Source organism: Scylla paramamosain, unplaced genomic scaffold (genome assembly GCF_035594125.1).
Source record: "Scylla paramamosain isolate STU-SP2022 unplaced genomic scaffold, ASM3559412v1 Contig77, whole genome shotgun sequence".
In the NCBI taxonomy this organism is placed as follows: Eukaryota; Metazoa; Arthropoda; class Malacostraca; order Decapoda; family Portunidae; genus Scylla; species Scylla paramamosain.
The window spans coordinates 92,501-112,528 of NW_026973742.1; the positions used below are offsets into that span (position 1 = coordinate 92,501).

Below are 20,028 nucleotides of genomic sequence, written 5' to 3' on the forward strand. Positions count from 1 at the left end.
TCTATTGTAATTAAGTAAAACTCCTAGGTACTGATATTCACTTATTGTTTGGATATTCTCTTCTCTAAAGACAAAGTCATAGGTGCCATAATTCACCCTCCCTCTACTAAACACTACAACCTTTGTTTTGCTGTTATTCACATCTAACTTCCATTGCTCACAATATAATTCCATTGCTTTGAGAATATTTTTAATTTCATCTTCACTATTAGCTAAAATAACTGTGTCGTCAGCATACATCATAACCAATAGATTTAAATGTAAATCAAGAAAATTATCATCAGATAACAGATAATTACAGTTGTTTTCTACCAGGGAATCTTGTATATCATTAACTTATAGAGCAAACAGCAATGGAGAGAGATCTTCTCCCTGTCTTACTCCTTTAGTACAAATGAAAGTGTCAGATGTTTTTTGGTAAAATTTTACACATGACTTTATATTCATGTACATATTTCTAATAACATTAAGTACTTTACCACCTATATTTTCTTTCACCGTCTTGTACCAAAGCCCATCCCTCCATATTGTGTCAGAAGCTTTCCTGTAGTCAATAAAGAGACAGAACAGTTTTCTCCTCTTCCATAAGAACAAGTCCGTGATACACTTCAGTAAAAATATATGGTCGAGGTACTGTAACCTTGCCGAAACCCACCTTGTGTTTCTTTTACAATATTGAATCTGTTTGAATAGTGTGTTAGTCTGTCATTAGCTATTGATGTGAAAAGCTTACTTAAACAACTTAGTAAAGTTATAGCCCTATAATTATGTGGCTCATCAACATCACCTTTATTTTTATACAAAGGAACAATAAATAACCCCTATTAGCCATTGCTCTGGTAAGTCTCCTGTATCTAGAATTCTATTAAACATTTTAACATACAGATTAAGAAGGATATTTTTATCACCTTTGATGTGTTCATTAACGATGTTATCATAACCAGGTGCTTTGTCTTTCTTGAGTTTTCCAACAGCTTTCACCACCTCATTTTCTGTTGTAGGCTCATTCAATACTTGCCTTTCTCCTAACTCATGTGCAACACTTTCTGCTTCCATTCAATGTCCATCAACTGCATTAATATCTTCTGATAAACTCTTGAAGTGATGATGAAAATTAGAATTTCTGCTGTTAGTGTAGTCTTACTATTATTAACATTTCTTTCTCTTGATATTTTCCAATATTTTTTGGGACCTTTATTATTGTTTTATTTTAACTTAGTCACCAAGCTTTCCTTCTCTTTACTCTGCACTCTTTTCTAATCAGCCTTATATTTCTTACTTTTTTCTGTCATGACTATAATTTTCTTCACTCCTTCTTCGATTATATTTACGTCTAGCCTTATAGTAGGCTTTCCTTGTTTTCCAGCATTGATTGTCACACACAAATAGGCTTACATTATTACTTTGTTTAACAAAATTTTTCCTTTTTTTGGGTGTGAATACCTTTATAGGTGGTTCTGACAATGTGTTCTTTAACCAAGAATTCACCTCTTCAGCAGACATAAAATCCCTCTGCTCTATTAACTCCTTTACCTCACCTTCATTAATTTCTGCTTTATAATCATCTTCCTTTGTTGCACTCCATTTCCCTGTTAAGCTACAATTATTCACAGGTATATTACTTCCATCATTATTTCTTTTCTTTTCAATATTAACTTTTAGTTGTACATGTGTACCACAATGAATATCTGAGTACAGCGGATCAAAATCTAGTATTCTAAATTCCTGTTCATTTTTCTGAACAGTGTTGGTGAGCCAGTGACATAATCCACCAGTGTAGCATAAGTAGTTGTGGGTTTCCCCACTCTAAGCTCTTCATCTAGTCTACCATTAAATATACACACATCATTATTACTACAAATTGTCACCAGGTCAAAGTCCAGATTCGTCTTCCTCTGGGTCATCGATGGACCTAAAACCTGTTAAAACAATAAGGGTAAGGCGCGTGAAGCATATAACACGTGGTAACAGGAAAGAGAAACTACGCCGTGTCACTCGCCACCGCCTCAACCATTGCGGACCCTGTTATTGCAACCACCACCACAGATACGCCTGATCCTACTGCTGCCACAGCCTCTTTATCATTGAAACACAAAAAGCAACCACCCAGCATTTCCTCAGGTGTTCTTGGAAAGAAAAGGAGTGTGCAAAGTGGACAAGGAAGGAGGCGTATGAAAAAAAAGGTAAAAGGCTCCCTCGACACAACCACCACCACCACCAGCTCTGGTGTCACCACCTCCACCGCCGTTACGTATTTAGTTTCTTGTTTGGAATATTTTTTTCCCATAGAGGAACTGTAAAATGAAGTAGGTGTAAGAAAATGCAGTAAAGTTACTGGTTTTTTGTTTCTTGTTGAGGAAGAACTTCTTTTTCTAGAAAAGAAACGCTTAAAGGGTTAATGTTAGTGCAGCAGGATTAGCACATTATTTCAGGCATTACAGCACATCAGCATTAGCACAGCATCACAATTCTGTAACAACATTATTTTAGGCATGACAACATCACAAGCAGAACAACATTACATACAAACGCAAAACAGCATCACATAACAGTGATAATAAGATTAAGATGCTGTGATGCTGAGGGTCAGATTATGATGTTGTGCTGTTAGGTCTAAGATAATAATGATGTGATGTCTAAGATACCCTGTGATGCTGTTAGATCTAAGATAATGAGGCTGTAATGCTGTTATGTCTAAGATAAAGATGATGTGATTCTGTTGTCTAAGAATAACACAACAGCAACACAGCATCACCACCAGTACCCAGGCATCATCACCACACACATCAGTTTCCCCACAAACCTCACCATCAGACACACACAACCACCACCAGTACCCAGGCATCACCATGCAGCGTCACACTCAAAACAGCAGCATCACATTTGAACAGCCCATGGTGAGGAATTAAAGCAAGAGGGAATATTGCGTAATAATTGTAAGTACTCGGTAGGTTCCCACGTCACCTGTTCAAAGCAGACGATTTTTTTTGCTTTTGCTACTTTTTGCTATTGTGGCAGTATGTACTTTGTTTATTTGACAGTTTCATCAAATTTATCTTATTTTCTGAGTAATTGCGTTTTTAATAATGTTTTAAGTGCAACAGGAACCGAATTCTTGAGTAATGAAAGATGAGGCTACAAGAAGAAGCAGAGGAAATTCCGAAATGGACGTCGGTGTGTGTTTTTCCATCTTATTTCACCATTTTATCCTCAGGTGAGTTGTGTACACGTGTGTCAGTTATCCTAAATATACTCTAAAGTGTCTATAATCAGTAAGATTTGGTAAATAAGGTGAAGGAGTAATAGGAGACCGGAAATAAGTGTTTTTATAAGAAGCCGGTAGGTGCAGAAATATGTCATAATACATTAGCATTCTGGGATAATATTATCAATAAAGGCGCCTCATGAAGCAGCCACATCATGCACGTGTGGTGAGGAATACTCGCTGAACAACGCGTGTGTGTGGGTGGTATTGTGTGGTCAGGCAGTGCTGCGTAACAGGAATGTGACATTTGTGCTGCCCACCGATTCAAATGTGCTGTAATTTTGGATCAGGCTGTTATGTAGGCCTCCGCGAGAGTATCAAGGCAGCAGATTCAGATTGAGTACTTTTATTCACAATACATATGCGTATACAAAAGTGGTGGAAATAGATGAGAGTAAGTTTAAGTGAAAGTATATGTGGACAAGCTGGCGGAGGGACTGTGCGTTTGGCGGCCCGTGTGGAGAGCCAGGCAGCTCTCCACACAGCTGGGGGCCTGCGGTGGGAGGAGGGGGGCGTGGTAGGACAGCGTCAGTCTGGCCTGCATCCTAATGGCTTGCCTGCTGTTTATTTATTTATTTACTTATTTATTTATTTTTTTTTTTTACATTTATGAGTAAATTTTTTGGGGTTGTGCGTGATTTTCTTGTCTTTTCACGTTTATTTTTCTTCTGTTTATTGTTTTTGTGTTAATGCATCATGGCGGTGTTTTGTATAGTTTTTGTTATTTTTTTCTTATAATTTCATGTTCTTGTGCATTATTCTTATTTCATTAAGTGGTAAATATTAATAGGGATCTGCTGGAGATCTTTATGTGGTGTACATCCTATCATACATGCCTCACACACACACACACACACACACACACACACACACACACGTAGACAAAGAATGTTTTATAAATTTAGACACAGAGTACAAGGGGACAGTAAGAAGTTGCTGAAAGTTAACTGTAGAAGAGACATCAAGCAGTATAGTTTTCCTCACAGAAGTGTTAACAAATGGAATGAACTCTGAAGACGTTGTCAATGTCCAAACTGTCCATGCTCTTAAGACCAAACTGGATAGACATAGAGACTATGAGATTACTCCCCTCCCGTAAACCACTACTAGGTAAACACACACACACACACACACACACACACACACACACACACACACTGATCTTCCAATAACTGGAAGTTATTAGAATAACTGGAAGTTCCAAGAACTGACACTACACACACACACACACAGATCTTCCATTACCAAGAACTAACACCCAGACTGCAGGCTGCACACACACACACACACACACACACACACATGCATTGACTCTAGGTTATTTGATTCCTCTTTTTTTTTCAATTTTGAGGAAATCTCTGCTGGGGAGACTGGTCACTTGATAGCAACAAGAACTGACGTCAGTTGACCAAGACACCACTAGGAATTGACATTAGCTGACCAAGACAGGACCAGAAATTGACACCCACTTGCCACAATATCAGTAAGTAAACAAGGTGTGTGTGTGTGTGTGTGTGTGTGTGTGTGTATTTACCTATGGTGTTTTTACTCCCAGAAGAACGTTTGGGCATTGGTCGAGTAGGGGAATTCCCTGTGAGTTGCATTGTCTCTACAGGACCAATTATCAGTTTAACACTTTGGTGGAAAGGACAAGTGACTGTTTCTCTCTCTCTCTCTCTCTCTCTCTCTCTCTCTCTCTCTCTCTCAGTATTGTATGATACTGTGTGAATAATTTTTGTATAATTCATTTCTTCATGGTAATTGATTTGCGTAATCTCAATTTTGGGCAGAGCAGATTGGTGGTACTGTTGTCTCACTCACATGATTGGCTATGGTTGTTGGAAGTATTGCTGTGGAGGATGCAATGACTGGACCTTTATAGGCCCTTCTCTTCTAAAAATACTTATTCTTGTTGTAAGTAAGTTATTTCTCCCAGCTGTGAAGAACATGCGAGCACTTGGGAGTTGCTTCCATCATGGGAGTGTCCCTCAAGAGTAGGAGCCACCCCTCTCACTGACCTGAGTCACCTGACCCTATCAGTAAGCATCCCAGGTGCTCCACCAAAATGATAACGCTGCAAAGCTATGTTGTCAAATGTTTTGATATTTATATAAGATCCAGACTATTTATTATCTTAGAACCCAAACCATTCATAGCACTGCTTGGTTTGATGAGCTGAATAATCCGTACTCAATATTCCATTTTCAATAGAGAGTAAAAAGAATTGATATATTTAAGAGAAATTGTGTGATGTGGCAGAGTATCTAACAGATCTCAGCCAATGCCTAAACATTCTTCTAAGAATAAAAAGAGTATAGTTGTATTTACCTAGTTGTATTGTACAGGGAGCAAGCCAAAGCTCATGTTGTTGTCTCCATAACCAGCTTCTCTTTAAACCTATGTACACTGTTTGCCACAACTACCTCTTACTTCAAATCATTCTGGATTTCAATAGTTCCATATGGGAAGTTGTATTTCTTGATGTCACTTGAACATCCACTCTTCTTTATTGTCTTCCTATGCCCCTTCATGTCTCTTTCTCTCCCTCTTTCATCTGTGGTAACAGGTCGTTTCTGTCTATTCTTTCTATATTGTTTACTAATTTGTACATTATTAGGTCTCCTCTTTCTCTTTCATGCAGTTTTTTTTTTTTTTTTTATGCAAGAGGGACACTGGCCAAGGGCAGCAAAAATCCAATAAAGAAAAAAGCCCACTGAGGTGCTGATCCCCAAACACTGTCCAAAGCAGGTCAGAAATTGAAGGATAAATGTCTTGAAACCTCCCTCTTGAAGGAATTAAAGTCATAGGAAGGTGGAAATACAGAAGCAGGTAGGGAGTTCCAGAGTTTGCCAGAGAAAGGGATGAATGACTGAGAATACTGGTTAACTCTTGTATTAGAGAGGTGGACACAATAGAGGTGAGAGAAAGAAGAAAGTCTTGTGCAGTGAGGCCACGGGAGGAGGGGAGGTATGCAGTTAGTAAGATCAGAAGAGCAGTTAGCATGAAAATAGTGGTAGAAGACAGCTAGAGATGCAACATTGTGGTGATGAGAGAGAGGCTGAAGACAGTCAGTTAGAGGAGTTGATGAGACAAAAAGCTTTTAATTCCACCCTGTCTAGAAGAGCAGTACGAGTGGAACCGCCCCAGGCATGTGGAGCATACTCCACACATGGATGGATAAGGCCCTTGTACAGAGTTAGCAGCTGGGGGATGGTGAGAAAAACTGGAAGAGATGTTTCAGAATGCCTAACTTCGTAGAAGCTGTTTTAGCAAATGAGATGAGATGTGAAGTTTCCAGTTTAGATTATATTGGGGTTTAGTAGGGTGATCCATAACTGTTCCTTTCCACTGGGAGGGGGTGACAGGACTAAGAGTGTAAATGTGTGTGTGTGTGGTGCTTTGTCTGGACTACCCTGTGTGGGATTGCCAGCCAGGTATAGAGATAAATAGGTGGTGTCTTTGATATTAGGAAATATAGTACGACTACATGTAATACTGCTTTACTCATCATGTATAGAATCTGTTGATGGTTCTCTAGAGTGTATCACTAAGAACTGATTTCCTTCCAGGATTGACACAGAAGAGTGAAGGACTGCCTGCTGCCTTGATGCAAGAAAGTTTAGGCTGCCATCTCACTCCTGCATTGACAGCTGATTTGTGCTGAAGCCCACCAGTCCAGTCAAGCCAGGAGGGACCAGGTGATCAGTGCTGAGGAGTGGAGAGTGGGATGGCAGGAATTAGAAGCTTTAAGAGGTTCTGAAGAAGAGATGAAGTGGAAGATGAACCTGGGGGCTGTCAGCTTTGTGGAATCCTGGTAAAATTGGAGGATGAACTCCGCTGCCTGTCAAATCTGTCCTGAAGTGAAGTGCTCTGACTGAATTGGGCCTTCCGTCATCACAGTTGAAGAGAACCCAGCTCTGTCTGAACCCTGCCTGTCAGTTGCTAAACATTGCAGAAGATGGAGCCGTGGGTGAACCAAAGCCATACGTGAACCCGGCAAGAAAGTGGTGTTGCTGTCCTGAGGCTCAGGAGCACCAATTCACTGTCCACCCTCCTTCATCATGGAAAGATGTGTATGAACAAAGAAATTACTTGATGAAAAATAAAACTCACTGTAATTTGTCAAATTTAATAATTGTATTGTGAAAAAAAAATTAAATTTGCTTAATAATTATAACTCAATGTAATCTGCCTTATAATTGTTAGCTAGCTTTGTAAAAAAAAATTATTTATTGAGATCAATATCCCTGTAGTGAAGGAGGAAGGACTCAGAAAGGAGTCCTTCCTCCCTCCTTCACTACAAAATACTAAGTTTAAGGCTTCACTACAAAATACTAAGTTTAAGGTGCGATTTGTACATAGAGGCACCGTCCCTCCCTGCATTCAGGGAGGGTCAATCTACAGGGAAATCCAGGAGCCTCTATGTGCAAATCACACCTTAAACTTAATTAAAAAAAAATAATTGAGTCCTTCCTCCTTCACTACAGGGATATTGAGTCCTTCCTCCTTTACTACAGGGATAATCATCTGTATTTGCTTTCTTTTTACACATTTTTTTTTTTACAAATTTCAAGATAATTTAAGACAATATTTAAAGTAATAATTATACAATACTACCTTGTTTGTTTGTCAAGAACATCCTTCACATTTCAAGATGGTGAAGACAAGATAGTATATACAATACTATTTAAACTGAAGACAAACAAATTGCACTGAAGCCAACAAAGACAAGGCATTGTGGGGAAGACATCAGAGACAAGCTGTGTCTATGGTCCTCCCAGGCAAGGCAGCAGATGATGACAGCTGTCAGGGGAGGCTGGGCTGCTGGGGTGGGCTTCCTGCAAAATTAGGACAAATCTTAGATGCAAGGATACATAGAACAGTTGGTGGTATTTGGTGATGCATGAAGGAGATAAACATGCAGATATAGAAGAGAGAGAAACATGCAGATATAGAAGAGAGAGAGAGAGAGAGAGACTTGTACAGTCTGAAGGTACTAGAGGGAAACTGAAGGACAGCTCAAACAATGAGTGGACGGGCATGGTAGGAGCTTTGCAGTCAGGGGAAGCTGACCTCACTGTCTCTGAATTGTCCATCACTGAAGAGAGGCTGAAAGTTGTTACCTACACCCAGCCTATATATATACACAAGTGATGATCAAATAATGATTTAAGGATAGTGAACAAAGCACTCCCTTAACAGATTAACTTGGATCAGCAAAATGTTTACAATATGAAATGTCAAATAATTTGATTGATATATCTATATACCACATTGGCAACCCCATACAGGGTGGCCCAGACAATGCACCATATATTCACACATACAACATTCACAGTTAACCCAAATAATAATGTATTTACATACCAGGCCAAACAATCCCCCACAGGACACCCCAGACAAACCACCACACATTCACACTCTCAGCTCCACTAATAACTTATTTTTCTGTATATATCAGGCTGGCAATCACACACAAGATGGCCCAAACAAGGCACCACACACACATCCTTCACACTCTTAATACCTGTCAACCCCTAATGGAAAGGGACAGTCTTATGGCCCACCACACCACACTACACCTCAGGAGCCCAGGCACAGCATTCACTTAACAAAAAATCACATTAACACTCACTCCCCACAAAACAAATTAACACAAAATCAGATTAAACACTCACCCCAATGTGATGTTCACAAGGCAAGTCCTCCTCTCATAGCTATAAACCTTTTGTGGCCACCTATGATGATCTTGACAAGATGCTACTAGCCTACACAACCCCAATGGACACAGCTCTGTACTGGTGCATCCTGACTAACATGATAGGTTTGGCTAGCATCCTCTTCTTTGCTGACCAACTCCAGAGGTGCTACATACCCATGGGGGAGAAGCCTGTCAGCATGGGAGTTGCTGGCTGGTACGTGTTGTCAGCTCTCCTACAGCAAAGTGAGGACCTGTTGGGGTGTGGGACTGGTCAGTTCAATGGTGGTAGTGTTTAGTGTTTGGTAAAATGGCTGGTACATGTTATCAGGTCTCCTACAGCAAGGTGAGGACCTGAAAGGCTGAGACTGTTAGTTGAATGCAAGGACTGGTTAGCTGCAGGATAGCAATGTTTAGTGTCCGGTTAGTTAGCTAGTACACCTGTCAAAATATTTTTTGTTACTCTAGGTTCTGAAATTGACCGCAACAAACACTGGCACAGCAGCCGTGATGACTTGTAGAGGTTGGTACGTCTTCCTGTCCCCCCCCCTCTCGAATCATTCTTCTCCCTCGTAAACATCCCATACTATTATCACTTAAGTGTAGTTCATTCTGTAGAGCAAATAATGGTTCATGGAGTGCATTTTCCACATCATACCAGTCACAAATTCCCCAGTAACTAGCAACTTGGCACAGCAGGGTTACCAACTTTGCACCATACAGCATGAGTTATACCAGAAATCATTGTGTGATGTGTCATACTGTAACACACCATAAAGGTGACAACATTTTTTTGATGGGTGTACATGTGTATATGGGTGGGACTGTTAGATGAATACAAGGGTAGTGGTGTTTAATGTTTGGTAAGATGGGAATACAGGAAGACAATCATTAAAGGATAGATTTAAAATTGGTAAACTTCACATGACATCTGATGTATTTCCATAATTGTGTTGATATTAACTTCAATTGGTTCTGGCATGAGCAATGCAAGCAAGTGGTGTTGATACAACTGTTATGGATATCGTAAGTAATGTATTTAATTTTGTTATCAGTAGTTCTCATGATGAAGGTATCAACAGTTTTCTTAGTAAGATATAATGTTTAAATCTTTCAGAAATGGTGAGAAAATTTTCAAATTGTATTTTTATCTCTGAAACATTTTAAAATGGTCTTTTCAACACTTGAATTTAAAATTATCTACTTTTGTCCCTTTCAAAGATTTAAATTGCTTTTGCATCATTTTCCAGGTTTTAAAATTGCTTTTTTTATAGCATCTTCCCCCCCTCCTCCTCCTCCTCCTTCTGCAGGCTCCAACACCTACCCAATCAGCAGTGCAGCATGGGTCACCTACAGGGTTGGCTGTGGTGTGTCCCTCATTGTGTACACATCATACTCTGCCACACTGGTCTCACACCTGGCAGTGGAGCAGTCTGTGACTCTGCCCTTCAGCAACCTGCAGGAGCTGTCTAGGCAGTCAGGCTGGGATGCTGGATGCAACAACAATGACCTCTTCAAAGTGACAGCCTCACTGGCTCCTTGGTTTTTTGCTCCCTGTGCTGATATACCATCCACACTTCAGAGAGAGAGAGAGAGAGAGAGAGAGAGAGAGAGAGAGAGAGAGAGAGAGAGAGAGAGAGAGAGAGAGAGAGAGAGAGAGAGAGAGAGAGAGAGAGAGAGAGAGAGAGAGAGAGAGAGAGAGAGACAGACAGACAGACAGACAGACAGACAGACAGAGAGAGAGAGAGAGAGAGAGAGAGAGAGAGAGAGAGAGAGAGAGAGAGAGAGAGAGAGAGAGAGAGAGAGAGAGAGAGAGAGAGAGAGAGAGAGAGAGAAATTTGTGCAGGGCCCTTGATTTAGGAGTGGGCAAAGAGGGCAGCTGCCCAGGGGCCAGAGGCTTCCACAATGTTGGGATCTCCACAATCTGGGGAGTCCCTTACATAATTAAGCATTCTGTAAGTGAAAGAAACTCAAATTAATCAGTAAACACTAATTTTCTATGAACTTTTTAACATTTTTTATCATTATTAATACAGCTGCTTTTGTTTCATTTACACTAAATAAATATGCTCTTTTCTCTAGATTATATTATATATATTAAAAAATTGAATGGAATATAGATACATAAAAACATTAATATAAATATCTCAGGCTGGCCATGGGCCTCCACAGACCTCAAGGTGGTGTGTCACACCAACACTTTTTCCGTCAACTTTTTCCATCGTTTTTCTGAAAATCGTGGATATCTTGGCTGCGGCCTGTCGCACACAAATGGTGTTTCATCTGAAACTTTCCGTTGGCACAGCCCAAGGAGTGCAAACAAACATGGAGTCCACACTGCAGCAAAGATACGCTACTCTGAAACTAATACTGTGTACTGTGAGACACAGTATTGGAGGGCACAGGTGACTGTGTTGTGAGCCGCTCTTTTCTGGCCTTTCTTCATACAAGATTCATCCTTGTGGTCCCAGAGGCACTTATGGCTCCTTATGCTTTCCACAAGGATCTCCTCTGAACGGCGTGTCCAACTTGGATGTGGTTTTCCTTCCATGACGAAGCGTAGAGGTGGTAATAACGCTCTGTGAGACAGGTTGAAGCCACACAGAAAGTCTTGGTCTTGGTCTTGGAAATATAAACAAAGGCGGAAATTTGCAGGAGGAAACAATCCTGATCGTCTGACAAATTCATGCGATAAGTTCATGTGGAACGATGAAAAATCGACGGAAAAAGTGCTAGTATGACACCACCTTAAATCCACCCCTGGATTTGTGAGTTAATTTTTTTCTTTTTTTTTCTTACTTGAGGGGCATTGGCTTTGGGAGGGAAAAAAAAAAAAGACCCACTTAGGTGCCATTCCCTTAAGACCAAAAGGATCATCCAAAATTGGAGGGTAAGTGCCTTGAAACTTTCCTCTTGAAAGAGTTCTAGTCATAAGAAGGAGGAAATATAGAAGTAGGCAGAGTGTTCCAGAGTCTACCAAAAACTAACTGACTGTTAGGCTAGACTGTGTAAAATACTGATGTGACTACCTTCCTCTTTTTCTGTTTTTGCTGCTTCTCTGGAGTGAGGGGCTGGCACCATGCACAAGTCTTCTTTGGTTGTGTCTGTCCCTTGCATCTTCTTCTGTGACTCCCATCCTTAGCAGCTCTAGCACAATTCCATCCTTCCATCTCACTCACTCTTTACCTTGATCTTCCTTCAACTGGCTTTCTCCAGGCCCTTTTAATTAGTCCTTTATCAAGATTGCCTCCAATAACCACCTAGGATGTGAACAATCTCATATCACCACATCAGTCTGGCTAGATTATAACGTGCCTTCTCTTCTTCCCTGGGAGCAGCAAACCTGTGTGGGCTCCCAGACAGGTGAGTGCTGTGTGCTGAGAAAGGCATGGCAGAAAGTGGAAAGTGGTGCTGAGGTCCCCAGATAACTTAGTGAACTCCTACACTGAGGGACTGGAGAAGGTCTTGAATGGTAAGTCCTTCACAGCTCCCACAGTGAGGGACTGGAGAAGGTCTTGAATGGTAAGTCCTTCACAACTCCCACAGTGAGGGACTGGAGAAGGTCTTGAATGGTAAGTCCTTCACAGCTCCCACAGTGAGGGACTGGAGAAGGTCTTGAATGGTAAGTCCTTCACAACTCCTACACTGAGGGACTGGAGAAGGTCTTGAATGGTAAGTCCTTCACAACTCCCACAGTGAGGGACTGGAGAAGGTCTTGAATGGTAAGTCCTTCACAACTCCCACAGTGAGGGACTGGAGAAGGTCTTGAATGGTAAGTCCTTCACAGCTCCCACAGTGAGGGACTGGAGAAGGTCTTGAATGGTAAGTCCTTCACAGCTCCCACAGTGAGGGACTGGAGAAGGTCTTGAATGGTAAGTCCTTCACAGCTCCCACAGTGAGGGACTGGAGAAGCAACTCCCACGTTGGTGTCAGGAAAATCTTCACTATGTCATGGTCTCTTCATCTCCCTTTTTTTGTCTTTTTGATGTTTTGGTGTATTTTTCAAGATTTTAGTATTTTTTTATATTCTAATTGTTTCTCATGAAATATTCATCTCTCTTTGTGTCTTTTTGATGCTTTGGATACATCTGTTGATGATTTGAGTGTGTTTTTCAGTGTTTTTCATTATTTCTCTTGTTTTGGAATGCTTTGGGAATTTTTTGGTCTGGTTTTGTTAATCCTTGAATCCCTTAAGATGAAGCAATGTTGAACAAAATTCCTTTACAGGTCATTAAAAAGCATCAATTAGTTCTCCTCATAGTGAGAAAGATACAAACTTGAAATTGTCATATAAACATTTGCTTCATATCTTGCCTCTGATAAATGAAAACATTAAGATTCTTCCACCAGGTAAAATAAATTAGCCAGATTCATTCTTCATTTAGATAAAACCACAAACATTCCTCAATTTAGCATAACCACCACCAGTATCTCACTGTTAGCTAATCCCACACTCCCTACATGCTTCTGTACCTCCTCCTTCCTATGATGCAAATTCTTTCAAGAGGGAGGTTTCAAGACACATCTTCCAATTTTGGATGATCTTTTTGAATTTTCTTTTGGGACTGGCAGTTCAGTGGGTCTTGTTTTCTTTTCTTTTGCTCTTTTTGTTGTCCTTGGCCAGTCCTCCTGTTACATTAAAAAAAAGAGAAAATAAATACGTCAAACAAATAAAAAACTCACCTGGCAGGTAAATACATGTTCATAGGTATGGATGTCACAACCAACTACTACATTTGTGGTCTTCCTATTGCAGACTCCTCCAGAATCAAGGAACTGCCAGTCCAATACATCACAGGAGGCAATGCTATTGGGCTGCAAAAAAAAATTCACCTTTAGGAAGTTATTTGACCACAGGTGTGTGTGCACGTGTGTGTATGTGTGTGAATTAAGATTGAGAAGACAGAAAGTGGATGGAGGGATGGAACTGCAAAGGATGGGAGTCAGAAAGGAAGGTGCAAGAGACAGATACAATGACACAATATTCCTTTTTAATCTTCCCTATAAAATTTAATCTTCTTATAAAATCCTGATGTGCCTTTATTTCCATACAGCCTGCATTTTACTGCTATATTATTACACAACATAAAAGCATAATGATATACTTCAGTTTTCTTCCACAGTGACACAATTCCTTTTCAATCTTCTGTACCAGACTTTCTCTCCCTACAAACCCTCATACACTCACCTTACTTACTCTTCCTACAGCCTTCAGAAGATGCAAGAGTCAAGCCTGATGAACAAGGTGAGGACCAATTGGCTATCAGCAGGAACTTCAACGTGTGGCAGGAAGACTAAATTCACAGCCAGCCTCTCTGATGTGGCTGCAATCTTCATCCTCTTGATGGGTGATGCAGCATTTAGCTGTCTGCTGCTGCTGCTGCTGCTGGAGTATGCAGTGGGTAGTGATGCATGTGTACAACCATGGCCCATATTCTGAAGCGCTCTGCTCTCACTATGATCATTTTCAGAGACCACATAGATGATTAGCTGGGTTTTCAAGAGAAATTTCTCCTGTTGATAAATTTGAAATCTTGTTAATATGGCATTAGACCTGTATAAGTACCTCAACACCCATGTAACTTCATCCGGAGCCTTTTAAAAGCAGTGGAAGTGAGGTTTAGTAGTGTTTCAGAACATTGCCCAACATACCTAAAACTCGAAAGCATATGAACCGAGTGACAATCTCACACAAGGAGGCCAAGGCAAAGTGCATAACATAACTTAAGAATTGAAAGTCTCATATATCCTGCCATGTACATAAGAGTATAATGGAAGCTGCAAGACTACACAAGGCAGGCAGTCCCTCTATAAAGCATATTTACCACACTTACAGATACATGCAAGACAAAAGGTGGCAAATAAAAGCAAATATCTTAACAACGAGGATAAGCGTGACTGCTGTTCTGAATGCCGCCGACACCGCTGCCTCCCTGCCGTCATCACCACCATCACCATACCACCACTGTCATCACCATCAACACACCCTCCATCACCATTATCACCAACACCACCGCCGCTATCAGCACCTGAACCAACACTCGACGAGCAACGCTTGATAAACATGAGCAAATTCTGCAACTATTAATATGCCGACAAGAGTACATAAGGTAGATGTTTCTCGGCGTGTGACCGGAAAAAAATCATCCGTCTGTCCGTTCATTTTTTTTTTTTTTCGCTACCCCGTGTTGTAGTCAAAGTGTTAATTCACTTAGGTACTGCGACACTGCAACAAAGCACATGTGATTCAGAAATGCGTTAATTTATTTTGCTACGGTAAGTTACCATCACCTTCATAATCAAGAAATATAGATGCTAAAAGTATTTTATGGTACCAATTTCAATAGGGAAGATTTTATTCTGTCACACGCTATTGCCTAAAACGTTGTACCTCTCGTTTTGAAGGCATAAAAAACAAACTCTTGTTTCGCTACCACCAACTTCAAGCCCATGAAATATAGATGCTAAAAATATCTTGCTGGACTATTTTTAATTACGAAGACTATATTTTCACGGACAGGTGTCTGAAATGTTGGCCGTCTCGTTTTGAAGGCATAAGAACCAAACTAGTGTAACCTTGCCGCCAGCCAACTTCTCATTTGTCATCATTATCTTTTTCGTCTCCCTTCCCATCCTCAATTTCTAAGTCATTATCGTCCATGACAGCTGTGGCTTTCTGTCTATATATCACTCGCTATTCTCTCTTACTTTGCTTGTAGAGGAAACCGTCTATCATATTCCGTAATGTTACTTTGCAGTGAAATACACTCCCTGGGTAATCTGCCGTAAATGTATGTGTTTTGTTTCCTGAACACTGCCAATTCAATCCACCAGCAGCACAAGAAGTCCTGCACGAATGATACAAGAACTACTAAAAAGCGTCAAGATTGTTCAACATTACAAAGATAAAAAAAATCTGATAAGAAAACCGCCTTGTGTGAGCAAACACAAGCACTGTAACACACACACACACAGACACGAGGCAAATGGGCGAGCCTCTTAATGTGTAGGCCCTGTTCACCTAGCAGCAAGTAGATACGAGATGTAACCCGAAGGGTTGTGACCTTGCTGTCCCGGTGTGTGGTGTGTCAGTGGTCTCAGTCCTACCCAAAGATCGGTCACTATGATCTCTGAGCTCTTTCCGTAGGGTAACAGCTGGCTCGGTGACCAGCAGACGACTGTAGGTGAATCACACACACACACACACACACACACACACACACACACTAAACTTGTGAAAACAAAAACACGCACTCTCAGCCTCATGTGTATTTAGCACCAATACTTCACCACGCGGCGGCCACTCGGTAAACACAACAGGAGGCTCCATGATAAACAACAATGCTACCAGACAGCGCTCTCTCTCTCTCTCTCTTCTACAAAAAAAAAGTTCCAACTTTTTTTTTTTCACTAACACAAGCCCCACTATTCATATTTCTACTACTGACCATCACTACCACTACTCCCCACTACATATACCACCGTTTGCACTACCTGTAAAATATTTTGATTCGTCGAGTGGGATGCAGCCCGAGCAGTACCCTGAGGAAGCAAACACGGCGAGGTGACTGACAGCAGAATACACACCCGGGGAGTTTTGTAGGTTGGAAAAGTAAAAAAAACATCGCTAAACTGCTTTGACCAGCAAGGTTATCTTTGCAGAATAAAAGTGGTTGTATTTTATCTATTGGTTAGTCGCCTGTGTAGTAGTATTTGTAGTAGTGTGTAGTATTTTATCTATTGGTTAGTCGCCCGTGTATACTCAGACTGGCAGGGAAACAGAGAGATTTTATTGATGATTTGGTATTTCATCTATTGGTCAAACAGTCAGGTGTTGTTAGTCAGGTAGGGAGAGAGATGAGTGTGAGGAACTTATTGACATGAAAGTAGACTGGCAAGTACGAGATGATGTGTAGTTATCATAGCAAAATACGCGTGGTGGTAGTGTTTGGTATTTTATCTATTGGTCATTCAGTCAGGTATTGTCAGTCAGGCAGAGAGAGATAGTGAGTGAAGGATTTATTGATATGAAAGTTAGTAGATTAACAAGTACAAGATTTGGTTTAGAATAATTTGTTTGTATTTTTGTAAGTTAAAGTAACGTGCGATTTTTCGGTATTTGATATATAAAAACTGCAATAATAATAATAATAATAATAATAATAATAATAATAAGAAGAAGAAGAAGAAGAAGAAGAAGAAGAAGAAGAAGAAGAAGAAGAAGAAGAAGAAGGATGATGATGATGATAATAATGACAATAATAATAATAATAATAATGACAATAATAATAATAATAATAATAATAATAATAATAATAATAATAATAATAATAATAATAATAATAATAATACATCATTTTGTTAAATTAACATGACATTTCATGCCAAAAATAGAATAAAATAAAAACATGAAACTGTGTGTTCTACTAAGATTGTGTACTAATAGTCTCTAGAAAAATAATGGAAGAAACAGAAGTGGAGGTAAGGGAAGGTAATGGAGGTGGTGATAGAGGTGGAGATGGTCTGGATATAGTGGTGGTGGTGGTGTTGGCGGCGTTGGATGAGCAGCAGTCAGTAAGGAACCCAGTGCGTCACGGCCCGCTAAGCTCACCTTGTCATGCAGGAAATGTTCAAAACAACACCAAGACATTACTTGACTGAAATCCGCAACCCTCCTCCTTCCCTCTCCTCTCCTCTCCCCGCCACTCTCCCACGCCTCACCTCACGCCGTAATGACCTGACTGCAGACTGAACGATGACAGCACACCACTCCCGTCTGTCTGACTCCATCACTCCACATCCCGCACCGCCAAGGAGGTTGTGTTTCTGTGCCACTGTAAGTCACTGGTTAATGCCACGCCATTCCTTGACATCCTCATCACGCTATGCTCCGCTACTGCTATTGTGTGTGTTATTTATCTAGTGATCAATATTAATTCACTTTTGATGCTGGTATGGCAAAATTACTACCTGAGACTGAGTGTGTGAATGTCAAGTGTGAATGTTGAGTGTCAATGTCAAGGGACTTACAGTGGACAGATCAGAAAGAAGGAATTTTGTTTGTGGCCACATCATAAGTGATTATCAAGAAAAGAAGTGTTCTTCAACATATGGACATTAATAACAGATCGTTTACCACAACAAAGGTCTACAGAATAAGGTTCAGAAAAGTAAAACATCAAATTACTAAATACTTAAGACAGAAAACAAAATATAAACCTGTCTAGTTTTCAGCACACCTGATTGATCATCCACTTGCACCACAGCAGATCATTATCTTGTACCATTTGTTTTATTCCTGTATGTCCTGGTCATTTCATTTATCGTCACCATTCTCTGCGAGTACCGTATACTGTTTGCATCTGTTGATCTATATTTATTTACTTGTTTTTTTTCTTGTCTTGGCATACGAATATAAAGCCAAGTCAAATGCACAAAAAAGTAAAAAAAATAAATAATTAAAAAATAAATAAATAAATAAATCTTGGTGTTCTCTCCCAAAAAAGCACCAGTTAAAAATTTGAGATGGAATGGCTGTGCTTTTTATTTGAGCTAGCTTTGTAATAACCTTAAATTGGTTCAGTCTGCCATACAGGCTTAACGCATGAGAAAATGCTTATTCTGGAATATTTATATTTAATATCACATTGCAATTCCCTTCTTTTTCAACAAACCATGGAAAAAATATTTAATTTCTAAATGACATATTACACTGGTGCTCAGACAGGGAAGAACCTCATACTGCCCTGAACTGACCAGGAGCCACTTTGTGTGGGTCAGCTGGTCTTTTATGATCTCCTTTCCTCCCATTCTTATATTCTGGATGACCATGCACAGGAGAGGCAGACACTTACCTGTAGTGAGCGCAGGTGTTGAGGATGAAGCTGGGAGGCCTGGATCATATCGTCCAGGGTGTCGTTCAAGGTGTCTAAGCTGTCCTCCTCCTCCTTACCAGGGCTTTCCTTGTTGTCAGAGGTGGGTTCAGGCTCTGAGGGCTGAGATAACACTTTCATAGCTTCTGACCAAGCTCTTCACTGACTGTGCATTAACATCCTTTTAAATGAGTATATTCCAGTCATCCAACCAGGCAATTTCCTTCAGTATAAGGCAAAGTCATAATAGCCAATGGACTAATAAGTAATCTATTATCTCCTAATGGTAATATCTACTGCAAAATAGACAGCTCACCTTCCAGACAGTTTCCCCAGTCTCAGAACAGTTCAGTCCAACAAATTTCAAGGCTTCATCAAGGTTGAAGTCAAGATTGAAGTCTGGTACTGTCTCATTGAGGGTGAAGGACGGAGAGTTGAGAGGAGACACAGAGTCAAGGGTCACGTCTCCTCCGCTGATGTTTTTCTCAGGAGACAGTAAATGCTCACCTGCAAGCAAAGGATGAACAGTAATTACACAAATACTGTCAACACTCTTTCTGTAATTCTTGTAACAAATTTGATGTACAAAGCTACAACCTATGATGCTGTGGTTTGTTTTTCCCATCACCAACTTGTGGGGGTCATCAGATAAACAATAATATATTGGTGCCTAAAACATTAAAGCTCTTATGATAAAATTTGATCCAAATATGCTTTAAAAATCTTACAATAAGAACTATTCATGAATAAATGATGAATATAGCTTGCCTGGTTTTCAACAACAGTTAATGCTTAAATATGTTATGTATATATACTAAAAAGAAAGCATACATGGTTTATGTATATAAATAAACTGTAAAAACATATATCACATGGCAACCATTACAACTACATAAAGGATATAATGTTCCCTTCATGTTCAGAGCAATTATAGTCATCCATGAAACCTCAACCAAAACACTCACAATCTTCATCATTGAAAATATAAACAAAATGTGTCTATACACACACACACACACACACACACACACACACACACACACACACACACACTACACATTATGTAAAGCAGTACACACCCTATATTTTCATCACAGCAGTAATTTCTCAGGACTCATAACTGTTCCTCAGTGTTACCAGTACCTCTAGTAATTTGTGATCCTTGATGGTGGGTGGAGGGAGGCCTCCTGCCT

The 20,028-nt window shown here is 40.1% G+C and overlaps 1 protein-coding gene and 2 long non-coding RNA genes across 19 annotated transcripts in view; 2 read left to right on the forward strand and 1 right to left on the reverse strand.

The window, feature by feature from the left end:
- Positions 1-7,442, forward strand: part of LOC135098724 (uncharacterized) — a 67,692-nt gene extending 60,250 nt beyond the window's left edge. Inside the window, exons 1-5 of one of the 7 annotated variants that reach the window (XR_010267317.1) lie at positions 2,205-2,947; positions 3,097-3,214; positions 4,617-4,748; positions 5,202-5,304; positions 6,835-7,442. This is a non-coding gene — a long non-coding RNA (uncharacterized LOC135098724). Of the gene's footprint in view, positions 1-2,197; positions 3,215-4,616; positions 4,749-5,188; positions 5,305-6,834 lie in introns of those variants that run through there. The other 6 variants (XR_010267314.1, XR_010267316.1, XR_010267313.1 and 3 more) reach the window with 6 other exon arrangements.
- A 129-nt stretch (positions 7,443-7,571) lies between these two features.
- LOC135098722 (uncharacterized) overlaps positions 7,572-20,028 on the reverse strand; it is a 103,233-nt gene continuing 90,776 nt past the window's right edge. For 3 of the 11 annotated variants that reach the window (XR_010267305.1, XR_010267304.1, XR_010267303.1), the window contains exons 4-11: positions 19,152-19,342; positions 18,818-18,958; positions 16,458-16,505; positions 14,152-14,477; positions 13,647-13,778; positions 10,288-10,916; positions 9,141-9,217; positions 7,723-8,103 (exon numbers count right to left, since the gene is read on the reverse strand). Coding sequence is in view for 1 of the 11 variants with exons in the window: in XM_064001107.1 (XP_063857177.1) it covers positions 14,175-14,477; positions 16,458-16,505; positions 18,818-18,958; positions 19,152-19,342 (683 nt within the window). In the remaining 10 variants the exon portion in view is untranslated. Of the gene's footprint in view, positions 8,104-8,943; positions 9,318-10,287; positions 10,917-13,323; positions 13,593-13,646; positions 13,779-14,151; positions 14,478-16,457; positions 16,506-18,817; positions 18,959-19,151; positions 19,343-20,028 lie in introns of those variants that run through there. The other 8 variants (XR_010267307.1, XR_010267302.1, XR_010267306.1 and 5 more) reach the window with 8 other exon arrangements.
- On the forward strand, positions 11,985-14,306 carry LOC135098725 (uncharacterized). The gene is made up of 3 exons (XR_010267319.1): positions 11,985-12,435; positions 13,720-13,820; positions 14,172-14,306. It is a non-coding gene; the product is annotated as an uncharacterized LOC135098725 (long non-coding RNA).